Source organism: Cnephaeus nilssonii (genome assembly GCF_951640355.1).
Source record: "Cnephaeus nilssonii genome assembly, chromosome: 13".
NCBI classification, from domain to species: Eukaryota; Metazoa; Chordata; class Mammalia; order Chiroptera; family Vespertilionidae; genus Cnephaeus; species Cnephaeus nilssonii.
This window is the reverse complement of record NC_137084.1, coordinates 33940199-33954173: the sequence shown is the minus strand read 5'-3', so window position 1 is coordinate 33954173 and position 13975 is coordinate 33940199. Positions and strand designations below refer to the sequence as shown.

Here is a 13975-nt window from a genome sequence, read left to right as displayed (position 1 = left end):
CTTTTATAGCACTTATCAAAGTTAATAATGAATTAATGTCTGTCTTCCATACTAAATTATTGGCCCTGTGAAGACAGGAACTGTGTCTATTTTGCTTACCAGTGTATGTCCAGTGCCTAATATAGTACACAGCAAGTAATGGACCCTAAATAGATATGTGTCAAATGACAAATAAATGAAGTTATATTCTAAAATATACAAAACTCAATTCCATGAAATTTGGGGTTCAGACTAGAAATATGATCAGTAGGTTTGTGTATAGGCAAATGCTTTTGCATTCAAGTTTCAGATCACTTTCTCACTTTCTGAGTATTTCCTGAAATGAAGAGGACAATAGTATCTAGCTAGTAAGATTTGGGGACCTGGTAGTTTGATAATATTACTAAAAGGATGATGTTCAACATATAATCATTTCACAATATATGTAAATCAAATCATCATGTTGTCCACCTTTTACTTATATAGTGATGTATGTCCATTATTTTTCAATAAAACCATTTTATGTTGTTCTTCCTAGTCATGATACATTTAAACATGTTGGTATTACTTATAACCAAAAAGATCCCATATAATAAAAAGGTAATATTCAAATTGACCCTCATGCACTCATGTCACAAGTTGGCCACCCCACATTGTCACAAGATGGCCGGCAGGGGAGGGCAGTTGGGGGTGACCGGGCCTGCAGGGGAGGGCAGTTGGGGGGGACCAGGTTTGTAGGGGAGGACAGTTGAGTGTGACCAGGCCTGTAGGGGAGGGCAGTTGGGGGTGATTGGGCTGGCAGGGGAATAGCTAGGTGTTAATCATGCCAGCAGGGGAGTGGTTAGGTGTCAATCATGCCAGTAGGGGAGCGGTTAGGGGGTGATCAGACTGGCAGGCAGAAGCAGTTAGGGGCAATCAGGCAGGCAGGCAGGCGAGTGGTTAGGGTCCAGCAATCCCGGATTGTGAGAGGGATGTCCAACTGACATTTTAGGCCTGATCAAGGATCAGGCCTAAACCATCAGTTGGACATCCCCCAAGAGGTCCCATATTGGGACCGGGCTGAGGGCAACCCCTACCAGTGCACAAATTTCGTGTACCAGGTCTCAAGTATATTTATAACAAGTGAAAAATACTTAACGTCACTTTTTTAGAATCATAATCATTAACTTTTTATTTTGCATTAAAGATGAGAGCGAGGTTAAAGAGGGCAATTTTATTCTCTAATTAATTATGCAATAACATATTTTAAAAAGAATAAACAGCCTGGCTGGAACAGAAATAGAATAATTAAAAGAGTCTTGAATAGAAATAAAATCAAAATAATTAAATTTTAACTATCATAGCTAGCAATGGATTACATGTAAAGTTTGGTAATATAGAAATATTGATACTTGGTAATCATAACAGAGGATGGAATTTTGTTGTCCTACGCTGTCTAGAGCAGTGTTTTCACTAGGATTAAGCCTTAGTTAATACGTCCACATCAGCGTTGTCTGCATCTGCAAGGCTATTTTGATAGCTCTCAACGAGGACATTGTCTTCCTTTCTTCAGGACCTCTCAGACATCATCATTGGGAACTACAGAAGCTCCGAAGTGAACTTCCTGCAGCAACTTCTGTAGCCACTCTCTCCTTTCATTCGTGTTCAGATGTTGACGCATATCATGCAAAAGCTGTATTTCACCCACAGATCTACTCCTGTAGGGAACAGAAACAGAGAAGTCACTCCATTAGCTCTCCTCTTCCCATCATAAAGCCAGCACTAAAATTCCAATCCCCATGTCTTCGCCATGCAGAACAAGAAACGGTACTTACTTAATGGGTTGCCCATCTGACTTTGCAAAAAAACAAATTGCAAACATGACGATCATTACTTTAACCATGTCTTTTGTAGACAGCATCTTCACTAAAAAACAAAAGGCAGGTATTAAAAAAATATTTTTACTATTCCAAACTATATAATTAAACTTAGCAGTTTACATTTCTTACTACACAACTGTACACAGAGTGGTATAGCAACTAATTGCATTGGTTTTCATGGAGGACTTTTGGAATCAGCCTCTTTATTTTACAGATACATTAGTATGTATTATATATACACATAATTTGACTTAGAAATTAGACAGATTAGTTTTACATTCCAGGTAAGTTAGTTTTACTTTTTAGGTATTTTTTTGAGAGTTCCTGTGCAAGTATTAATACATGAATTTTAAGCCACCTGAGGAATGAAAATGCTAACTTTTCAGATTTTCCTTCTACATTTTATGTTGCTTATGACTAAGTGCTTATAATTTGCTTGGAAAATGGCTAATTCTCTTACTTAGGTAAATTATTGAAACTGTTTATTTTCTTAGCAAATTTCTTTTTCGTAAGTCAATGTCATTTCAGGCACTGCAATAATAACCATAAAAACCAAATTAATAGATTCTGATTTAGAGATATTTTTACTAAATTAATGCATACTTCTACCATTTAAAAATGTGTCAAGGTATTTAAAAATCATCTAATTAATTACAAGAATTTAGAGCTTTGGCCTCATATAAAATCCTTTCTTTTTTTTCTTCAGCTTCTTTTAAACCTATCTTGTCTGAGTATAATTTTTAGTACTTTCCTCTTTTCATATCAAAATGAAGCTTTTCATATCAAAATAAATAGTCTTATCTTAATCTGCACTTCAGTAATTGCAAAGCCTATTATTATAGAAATGCTTTTTCTTAATGCTTAATGTTCTCTGTTTTAACATACACATAGAGGCACTATGCACTCACATTTTAAAGGAAAATGGCTTTATTTATTTATTTTTGAAGTGGTGGCATCATTTAGAAGTGGTATAAGAAACAGAGCAGTGTGAGGAGGTGACATGGACCCCGGACCAAGCAAAGCCCACGCTCTGCTGCATCCCCTTAGTTTTGGTCAGACTTCCCGCCACCATCGCCATCATGCCCAAGAGAAAGGCTGAAGGGGATGCTAAAGGAGATAAAGCCAAGGTGAAGGACAAACCATAGAGAAGACCCGCCAGGTTATCAACGAAACCTGCTCCTCCAAAGCCAGAGCACAAGCCCAAGAAGGCCCCTGCAAAGAAGGGACAGAAGGTACCAAAAGGGAAAAGGGAAAGCTGATGCTGGCAAAGATGGGAATAACCCTGCAGAAAATGGAGATGCCAAAACAGACCAGGCACACAAAGCTGAAGGTGCTGGACATGCCAAGTGAAGTGTATGCATTTTTGATAACTGTGTGTTTCTGGTGACTGTACAGTTAGAAATACTATTTTTATCAAGTTTTATAGAAATGCAGAATTTTGTTTTACTTTTTTTTAAGCTTAGTTGTTAGTACGCAGAACACTTCATTGTTATTTGGGGTGGAGCGGGGAAGGACATACAGTACTAATAGAATGTCTCCAAAGCTGGACTGACATGGGAGGCGGGGAGAAATACCTTTCCCTTCTAGTTTTGAGAAACTTCCTCTTGGTTCCTGGGAGGAGAGATTTCTTGATGTTGACACACATTAGCCATCTTGGCACAAACACCTAATCGTGTGGGAAACTAAAATTCATTTTTATGTCCTTTTCTCCCTCTCCACATTAAGCATAGACTTTGGCTCTCTCAAGGCCAGAGATCTATTGGGACATGACCCCAAAATACTGATTTCCAGTATGTTGGACAATCTGAACTTTCCAGTGTCACCACTGAGATGGCCTCCCTCAAAAGAGCAGCAGCTCCTTTATTGATTGTGGATCTACAGATTGATATTCTCAGCCATTTTCATTTCACTTCCTGAAAGTCAGGGTTGGCTTGTGAAAAGTTGTTAAACAACATGCTCAGTGTGAAATGTCAACCCTCACTCTAAACTCTCCCTATTCAGAGCATCAGATGAAGACTTCACTGTGTTTTATGGTGGCTTTCTGATTTTGGTAGTTCATTGAAGAAGGGAGTTTCAAAGTTGTTGTATACTGTTAACGATTGTCTACCCATAGTCTGCCCGAAATACCATGATTGTTTATGAAAAGTATCTTTAATAAAGCTGAATACAGTTTGGGAAAAAAAGAAGTATAAGAAATATGATCTACTATATTTATTTTCACTGTGCGATATAAAGCTCCCTGTGCAATATAAAGCTATTGATGGAGCAACAAATACATACACTTCAATTTTAGTTCATGTTATTTTAAAAGGCACTGTAGCTAGAACCTTGGTCGGCAAACTGTGGCTTGAGAGCCACATGTGTCTCTTTGGCCCCTTGAGTGTGGCTCTTCCACAAAATACCACGGCCTGGATGAGTCTATTTTGAAGAATTGGCGTTAGAAGTTTAAGTTTAAAAAATTTGGCTCTCAAAAGAAATTTCAATCGTTGTATTGTTGATATTTGGCTCTGTTGACTAATGAGTTTGCTGACCACTGAGCTAGAAGATGGGAGCATTGGAGTCTAATCTTAGCTCTATCACATTCACCTAGTGACTTCAGACATCTCTGCTTTGTTTCCTAATTCTAATAGAGACAAACTACTTACAAGAATGTTGTGAAAAGGCTGAAAAATCAGGTGTACAATACCCTTACAATTCATGTACAGTTTTCAGAATAGAAAATTAAAAAAAAAGCTTTATTGAAGGGAATAAATACTCAGCAGTAAAACTTTTTCTCCAGCTCTAGTATAAACTTGAGTTCTCAGTGAGTCATAAAACAAACAGTTTGATAAGGATATTCTGCAGGAAAAATGAACTATTAACTCAATTTAATAAATTTATAATGGTTATTTAAATCAGAATGGTTTATTCCTCATTAGTCTGTTTCATTTCAAAATTTCAGTAAGATACCATTAAAGCATATAATGCCAAATTATAATGTTTTGTGTGTAATTTTAGATACATTTAGAGAAAGCAAGGTCTCTCTAAAGACTTTCATCACAAAAATAAATGATTTCAGAGTATTTTAGTAGCATAAATTTATTTTGTGTTGTGGCATTTTATATTAAACATAACTCAAACCCTTCTTTCACATTGTAACTTGTACAAACAGCATACTATTTGTAGAAAATTATACACATCAAATGATACCTAGATTATAAAAAATATTTTATATGAGATTTAAAAGAGAAACTAAAGGTTACTCACCACGCAACGTCTTAGGACAATTTCGTTCAGGTATATTAGCAGCTGGTGCTCTCTTAAAGTTGAGTACACTTGAGAAAGCTGATGAATTGGATTGTAGATGCTTAAGTGTGACTTTTATATATACAGGTCTTCCTGTCACCAAGAGCAGCTTTTTTATTGTTACAGATAACATCACTCCCAATTCTCTGGATCACAACTATAGGACCAGAACAACAGACACCCCCATTGGGCGGTGCTCATTCCTCTTAAGATTTAGATCATTAGATATTAACAGGAACACAGCATGGGGCTGGGAAAGAGAATGATGCAAAGATTTCTAACAAATATTAAATTGCAATTCTTACTGGGTTAATGAATTTGTATTATAAAAGACTGATTTCAATGATTTATGGTGAAGTCATCATTTTAAGTAAAACATCATCATGGAAAATAAAAACTGAAACTAAGTATATGTTTAAAACCATATTATTGATACAGTTATTATGAGGATTATAATGAATCATATTATGTTATTCTTACTTTACAAGCCATTTTCACCTAATCCACATTAGTCCTGGTCATCTTTTAAAAAAATAGATACAGTGCTTTTCTTAAATGTGTTAAGAATATTTTGAAAAAAATGCTCTTAGTATATGGTGAATTTTAAGGGCTTCAAAAGTGAAATAATTTAAACCTTTATATAACATACATTTTATTCATGTATTTTAATTTGCAATAATAAAACATTTGATAAGCACTAACTATATGTAGACATTGATAAACACTAAATATATGTAGACTTTACATATATTATTCCACTGAGTTTTCATAGCAATCCTTTCAATAAATACAGTCATTAGCCCCATTTTCACATGAGGACACTGAGGTTTGGAAAGTAAAGAAAATGGAATTCATCAAAGGTTTTTATGACTCCAGAGTCCTTTTTATTCTCACTACCTCAGTTTCTCCCTAGAAACACAGCCCTTCTTTGAACTCCAGTCTTCTTGACTTTAATTTGCCTCGCCCTTTGCAGCTGCTTTGCTCAGTTCTGGATTCTTGTGTTCCCCATGTGATGATTGAAGACCTGCTCTAAAACCTAATGGAGGCATAATGCTGCCACCTATCTGATTTCAAATATGGCCACACCCTGGTCTCCATCTATTGGATCAAGGCCCTTTGGATGCCCTTGGTGTACCTAGGATTTATTTAAGCAGCTTATCCCCCAACTAAAGTCCCAGAATTGGATCAGTTGTATTAGCTCTGGTCCTAGCCAGGCTTCATGTTATCCCTTTCTCTCCTAACCATTGCCGAGGTGTGACTCTATACCATGTAAAGAGCCAGTCCAAGCTTGAATAGTACCTGAATGGGAGAGATCAGTTCGTCCTGCTCTGGGAAGTCTTCTACAGTAGGCAACTATCACGTAATTTTAGAAGTGTTAGAGACAGACTGTAATGTGTCTGCAGATAGGAACCAGGTTGATAAAAGTGTTGGAAAACATGATGTGTGAGAAGCAGTGGAGTGAAACTGGAAAAGGAAATGAAAGGAAAGGAGAGGAGAGGAGAGGAGAGGAGAGGAGAGGAGAGGAGAGGAGAGGAGAGGAGAGGAGAGGAGAGGAGAGGAGAATAATGATAAATATAAAAAGGAGGCCAGGAGGAAGAGGGATGTGAGTGAGGAAGGGCTAACAAGGAATTTCTAAGATACTGGCAATATTCTGTTTCATAATCTGAGTAGTGAGTAATGGTGTTCATTTTACATTTTTTCTTGAAAATCTACATTTATGTTTTATACATACTTTTGTTGTCAGGAGCCAAGAGTCAATGACAAATTAATTCTAACATTATTTCAGTAAGCTAATGAAACAGAACCTCATGGAAACTTAGTCCTCACCATTGGCTTACTTCCTCATGCCTGAGGACAAAGCATTCTTCGCATAGCTGCCCTTCAACCGCCCCATCCTTTATCTATAGTCAACACCCTTTACGACCTTAGCCAAATTATCTAAGTCCACATGATCCGCTCAGCCCCTATCCCTCCTAGACATCTCCCCTTCTAGAACTTCCTCATACCCCCTCCCCTGCCTGCAGCCCCTGCTGTCAAGCACTGATAGGTCCACAGTTCACTCCCCGCGCCCCACCTCCCACTCCCTGACTTGGATATAAGGCACCGCTGTAAGAATAAAAATTTGAGGCTTGATCAGAACCCATTTGTCTTGCCTCCATTCTCCGCGTCCCTTGTTTGTTTCTCTCTCTTAGGTTCGTCTCTGGTGTCCGTGTTGTTGCCCCGCGGGTCGGGGCACTTTTGTATATCTATATATACACTGAGTGGCCAAATTATAGTGATCGCTGACCGCATAATAATCTGGCCTCTCTCTCTCTCTCTCTCTCTCTCTCTCTCTCTCTCTATATATATATATATATATATATATATTAGAGGCCTTGTGCATGAATTCGTGCATGGGTGGGGTCCAGCCAGCCTGGCCATGAGGAGGGGACATGAGCATTTAGCCGGCCTTCCTGTTGGTTGAACTCCTGGTTGAGGAGACAATTTTCATATTAGCCTGTTATTATATAGGATATACACTGAGTGGCCTGATTAATATGTGTTCAGAGATCATAATAATCAGGCTACTCAGTGTATATAAATGGCTAATATGCAAAGTGTCCCCTTGGAAGTTTGACTGAGAGACTAGGAGTTCAATCAGTCACTATGACACGCGCTGACCACCAGGGGGCGGCACAGAATGAAAGAAAGCTCTGGCTAGCAGCTGGGGAAGGAAGGCCCTGGCCAGCAATTGAAAGGCCCTGACAGGCTCTGATCACTGGCCAGGCCTAGGGACCCTATTCATGCATGAATTTTGTGCACTGGGCGTCTAGTACAATAATAAAAGTAAAGGACTTCTAGTCAAGATGGCAGCATAGGTAAATGCGGTATGCCAATCCTCCCATAAACACATCAAAATTACAACTAAACTAAAATTACAGAACAACCATCATTCAGAACTACCTGAAATCTAGCGAAATGGAAATCCTATAACTAGGGAATTTAAGAAGAAGCCACATTGAGACTGATAGGAAGGGCGGAGACACAGAACACTTGTGTGGTGGATAATAATTGGGAGGGATATCTTGTTTGCAAACCCCCCCCCCACCTTGAGAAGTGAGGGGTCATAGCCCCACATCAGGCCTCCCAAAAGAGAGTTCCAGTACCAGGGAGAGAAGTCCCCATAACTTCTGGCTGTAAAAATGAGTGGGGATTGTGGCTGCGTGAGACCATCTGGACACAAGGCACATTTTAAATGCATATGTGGCTATGGTATTGGACAGCACAGAATACAGAACATTTCCATCATCACAGACAGTTGTATTGGACAGTATTGACCTAAGTAGATCAGGGCTCGTATTTTACACTCCTGAAGTATCTTGTGCTTTTCTTTTATAGCACTTATCAAAGTTAATAATGAATTAATGTCTGTCTTCTGTATTAAATTATTGGCCCCATGAATACAAGAACTGTGTCTATTTTGCTTACCAGTGTACGTCCAGTGGCTAATATAGTACACAGCAAGTAACAGACCCTAAATAGATATGTGTCAAATGACAAATAAATGAAGTTATATACTAAAATATACAAAAACTCTATTCCATGAAATTTGGAGTTCAGACTAGAAATATGATCAGTAGGTTTGTGTATAGGCAAATGTTTTTGCATTCAAGTTTCGGATCACTTTCTCCCTTTCTGAGCATTTCATTATCTTTCCTAAAATGAAGAGGACAATAGTATCTAGCTAGTAAGATTTGGGGACCTGGTAGTTTGATAATATTACTAAAAGGATGATGTTCAACATATAATCATTTTATAATATATGTAAATCAAACCACCACCATGTTATACACCTTTTTTTTTCATGTTATACACCTTTAACTTATATAGTGATGTATGTCCATTACTTTTCAAATAGAGGCCCAGTACACGAAATTTGTGCATGGGGACGGGGGCGGGGGGGGGGGGGGTAGCGGGGGAGTGTTCCTTAGCCCAGCCTGAACGCTCTCCAATCTGGGATCCCTCAAGGGATGTCCAGTGGGATCAGGCCTAAACGGGCAGTAGGACATCCCTCTCACAATCCAGGATGGCTGGCTCCCAACTGCTCACCTGCCTGCCTGCCTGATTGATCCTATCCGCTTTTGCCTGCCAGCCTGATCAACACCTGACTGCTCACTGCCGGCTCAATTGCCCTAACTGCTCTCCCTTGCCGGCCTGTTCACCCCTAACTGTCCTCCCCTGCAGGTCTGGTCATGCCCAGCTGCCCTCCCCTGCTTGCTCAGTCACCCCTAACTGCTCTCCCTTGCCAGTCTGGTCACCCCTAACTGCCCTCCCTTGCTGACCTGGTCGCCCCCAACTTTCCTACCCTGCAGGCTTGGTTGCCCCTAACTGTCCTTCCCTGGAGGCCTGGTCACCTCCAACTGCCCTACTCTGCTGGCCCGATCACCTCTAACTTCCCTCCCTTGCCAGCCCAATCACCCCCAACTGCCCTCCCCTGCAGGCCTGGTCCTCCCCAACTGCACTCCCCTGCAGACCTGGATCCCCCACAACTGTCCTCCCCTCCAGGCCTGGTCTTCCCCAACTACCCTCCTTTACTGGCCATCTTGTGGTGGCCATCTAGTGTCCACATGGGGGCGGCCATCTTGTGTGTTGTAGTGATGGTCAATTTGCATATTACCTGTTTATTCCATAGGATAAAACTGGAAATAAAACCATTTTATGTTGTTCTTCCTAGTCATGATCCATTTAAACATGTTGGTATTACTTATAACCAAAAGATATTCTTATAACAAGTGAAAAACACTTAACATCACTCTTTTAGAATCATGATCATTAAATTTTTATTTTGCATTGTAAGATGAGAGAGAGGTTAAAGAGTGCAATTTTATTCTTTTATAAATTATGCAATAACATACTTTAAAAAGAATAAACAACCCGGTTGGCACAGAAACAGAATAATTAAAAGAGTCTTGAATAAAAATAAAATCAAAATAATCAATTAAATTATAGCTATCATGGCTAGCAATGGATTACATGTAAAGTTTGGTAATATTAGAAATATTGGTACTTGGTGATCATAATAGAGGGTGGAAAATTAGCAGCATGTAATATTGCTGCCCTAGGCTGTCTGAAGCAGTGCTCTGATAAATGTGTTTTCACTGGGATTTAACCTTAGTTAATACGTCCAAATAAGCTTTGTCTGCTTCTGCAAGGCTTTTTTGATGGCGCTCATAGAGGACATTGTCTTCCTTTCTTCGGGACCTCTCAGAACCTTCACCCTTTGGAGCTGTAGAATCAAAAATGTTCAGTTCATCCAGCAACTTCTGTACCAACTGCTGCCCCTCCTTTTTTTGCAGAAGTTTACGCGCTTTATTCAAAAGCTGTCCTTCACCCACAGTTTTCCCCCTGTAGGGAACAGAAACAGAGCAGCCACTCCATTAGCTCTCCTCTTCCCATCATAAAGCCAGCGCTAAAATTCCAATCCCCATGTCCTCGCCATGCAGAACAAGAAACGGTACTTACTTAATGGGTTGCCCATCTGATTTTGCAAAAAAACAAATTGCAAACATGACGATCATTACTTTAATCATGTCTTTTGCAGACATCATCTTCACTAAAGAGGAAAAGCAAATGGCAGGTATTTAAAAAATATTTTTACTATTCCAAACTATATAATTAAACTTAGCAGTTTACATTTGTAACTACACAACGGTGCACAGAGTGGTATAGCAACTTAATTGCATTGGTTTTCATGGAGGACTTTTGGAATTAGCCTCCTTTTTTAAAAATTTATTTTTATTGATTTCAGAAAGGAAGGGAGAGGACGAGAGAGATAGAAAGATCAATGATGAGAGAGAATAATTGATTGGTTGCCTCCTGCATGCCTCCTATTGGGTGTTGAGCCCGAAACCCAGGCATGTGCCCTTAACTGGAATCAAACCCAGGACCCTTCAGTCCCCAGGCCCACATTCTACCCACTGAGACAAACCAGGTACGGCCAGGCTCTTTATTTACTGATACATTAGTATGTATTATATATACACATAATTTGACTTATAAATTAGACGGATTAGTTTTACATTCCAGGTAAGTTAGTTTTACTTTTTAGGTATCTTTTTGAGAGTTCCTGTGCAAGTTTTAATACATGAATTTTAAGCCACATGAGGAATGAAAATGCTTACTTTTTAGATTTCCTTCTACATTTTATGTTGCTTATGACTAAGTGCTTATAATTTGCTTGGAAAATGGCTAATTCTCTTACTTAGGTAAATTATTGACACTGTTTATTTACTTAGCAAATTTCTTTTTCATAAGTCAATGTCATTTCAGGCACTGCAATAATAACCATAAAAACCAAATTAATAGATTCTGATTTAGAGATATTTTTACTAAATTAATGCACACTTCTACCATTTAAAAATGTGTCCAAGTATTTAAAAATCATCTAATTATAAGAATTTAGAGCTTTGGATTCATATAAAATCCTTGTTGTTTTTTTTTCCTTCAGCTTCTTTTAAACCTATCTTGTCTGAGTATAATTTTTAGTACTTTCCTCTTTTCATATCAAAATGAAGCTTTTCATATCAAAATAAATAGTCTTATCTTAATCTGCACTTCAGTAATTGCAAAGCCTATTATTATAGAAGTGCTTTTTCTTAATGCTTAATGTTCTCTGTTTTAACATACACATAGAGTCACTACTATGCACTCATATTTTAAATGAAAATGGCTTTATTTATTTATTTTTGAAGTGGTGGCATCATTTAGAAGTGGTATAAGAAATAGAGCAGTGTGAGGAGGCAATATCGACCCCCAGACCAAGCAAAACCCACGCTCTGCTGCATCCCCTGAGTTCTGGTCGGACATCCAGCCACCATCACCATCATGCCAAAGAGAAATGCTGAAGAGGATGCTAAAGGAGATAAAGCCAAGGTGAAGGACAAACCACAGAGAAGATCTGCCAGGTTATCAGCTAAACCTGCTTCTCCAAAGCCAGAGCCCAAGCCTAAGAAGGCCCCTGCAAAGAAGGGACAGAAGGTGCCAAAAGGGAAAAGGGAAAGCTGATGCTGGCAAAGATGGGAATAACCCTGCAGAAAATGGAGATGCCAAAACAGACCAGGCACACAAAGCTGAAGGTGCTGGACATGCCAAGTGAAGTGTGCGCATTTTTGATAACTGTGTGTTTCTGGTGACTGTACAGTTAGAAATACTATTTTTATCAAGTTTTATAGAAATGCAGAATTTTGTTTTACTTATTTTTTTTTAACTGTGTTGTTAGCACACGGAACACTACATTGTTATTTGCGGGGGTTGGGGGGGGGGGGTGGTGTGGACATATAGTACTAATAGAATGTCTCCAAAGCTGGACTGACATGGGAGGCGGGGAGAAATACCTTTCCCTTCTAGTTTTGAGAAACTTCCTCTTGGTTCCTGGGAGGAGGGATCTCTTGATGTTGACACACATTAGCCATCTTGGCACAAACACCTAATCGTGTGGGAAACTAAAATTCGTTTTTATGTCCTTTTCTCCCTCTCCACATTAAGCATAGACTTTGGCTCTCTCAAGGCCAGAGATCTATTGGGACATGACCCCAAAAAACTGATTTCCAGTATGTTGGACAATCTGAACTTTCCAGTGTCACCACTGAGATGGCCTCCCTCAAAAGAGCAGCAGCTCCTTTATTGATTGTGGATCTACAGATTGATATTCTCAGCCATTTTCATTTCATTTCCTGAAAGTCAGGGTCGGCTTGTGAAAAGTTGTTAAACAACATGCTCAATGTGAAATGTCAACCCTCACTCTAAACTCTCCCTATTCAGAGCATCAGATGAAGACTTCACTGTGTTTTATGGTGGCTTTCTGATTTTGGTAGTTCATTGAAGAAGGGAGTTTCAAAGTTGTTGTATACTGTTAATCATTGTCTGCCCATATCCTGCCTGAAATACCATGATTGTTTATGAAAAGTATCTTTAATAAAGCTGGATACAGTTTGAAAATAAAAGTAGTATATGAAATATGATCTACTACATTTATTTTCACTGTGCGATATAAAGCTTCCCTGTGCAATATAAAGCTATTGATGGAGCAACAAATACATATACTTCAATTTTGGTTCATGTTATTTTAAAAGGCACTGTAGCTAGAAGATGGGAGCATTGGTGTCTAATCTTAGCTCTATCACATTCACCTAGGAACTTCAGACATCTCTGCTTTGTTTCCTATTCCTAATAGGGACAAGCTTCTTATAAGAATGTCATGAAAAAGCTGAAAAATCAGGTGTAGAATACCCTTACAATTCATGCACAGTTTTCAGAATAGAAAATTAGAAAAAACTTTATTAAATGGAATAGATATTCAGTAGTAAAACTGTTTTTCCAGCTCTAGTATCCAACTTGAGTTCTCCATGAGTCATAAAACAGTTTTATAAGGGTATTCTGCAGAAAAAATACACTATTAACTCAATTTAATAAATTTATATTGGTTATTTAAATCAGTATTATTTATTCCTCATTAGTCTGTTTTATTTCAAAATTTCAGTAAGATACCATTAAAGCATATGAGGCCAAATTATAATGTTTTGTGTGTAATTTCAGATACATTTAGAAAAAGCAAAGCCCCTCAAAAGACTTTCATCACAAAAATAAAGGATTTCAGAGTATTTTAGTAGCATAAATTTATTTTGTGTTGTGGCATTTTATATTAAACATAACTCAAACCCTTCTTTCACATTGTAACTTGAACAAACAGCATACTATTTATAGAAAATTATCAAATAATACCTAGATTATAAAAAATATTTTATATGAGATTTAAAAGAGAAACTGAAGGTTACTCACCACACAATGTCTTAGGGCAATATCGTTCAGGTATA

General features: G+C 38.3%; 2 protein-coding genes and 2 pseudogenes across 4 annotated transcripts; 2 read left to right on the top strand and 2 right to left on the bottom strand.

Annotated features, from left to right (window-relative positions):
* Positions 1-1250: 1250 nt before the first annotated feature.
* On the bottom strand, positions 1251-5167 carry LOC307110338 (parathyroid hormone-like). Its single transcript, XM_079789417.1, has 3 exons — positions 5085-5167; positions 1794-1884; positions 1251-1676 (listed from the first exon to the last, which is right to left on the bottom strand). Exons 2-3 carry the CDS (start codon positions 1877-1879, stop codon positions 1538-1540), a joined length of 225 nt encoding a protein of 74 aa, XP_079645543.1. The 5' UTR covers positions 1880-1884; positions 5085-5167; the 3' UTR covers positions 1251-1537.
* LOC307110337 (non-histone chromosomal protein HMG-17-like) lies at positions 2918-3188 on the top strand (annotated as a pseudogene). The gene has a single exon. The product of its transcript is annotated as a non-histone chromosomal protein HMG-17-like (transcript).
* Positions 5168-10258: 5091 nt separating the features above from the next.
* Positions 10259-10711, bottom strand: LOC307109401 (parathyroid hormone-like; the record flags this gene model as incomplete). The annotated part of the gene is made up of 2 exons (XM_079788071.1): positions 10259-10508; positions 10626-10711. The coding sequence occupies 2 exons, from the start codon at positions 10709-10711 to the stop codon at positions 10259-10261; spliced, it is 336 nt and encodes a 111-aa protein (XP_079644197.1).
* A 1276-nt stretch (positions 10712-11987) lies between these two features.
* Positions 11988-12258, top strand: LOC307110336 (non-histone chromosomal protein HMG-17-like; annotated as a pseudogene). The gene has a single exon. The product of its transcript is annotated as a non-histone chromosomal protein HMG-17-like (transcript).
* The last annotated feature ends 1717 nt before the right edge of the window (positions 12259-13975 follow it).

Coding starts and splice junctions, on each gene's coding strand:
- LOC307110338 (XM_079789417.1), bottom strand. CDS start 1,879: ATGCTGTCTACAAAAGACATGGTTAAAGTAATGATCGTCATGTTTGCA. Junction 1,677..1,793: donor TCAGATGGGCAACCCATTAA/GTAAGTACCGTT, acceptor TGTTCCCTACAG/GAGTAGATCTGTGGGTGAAA.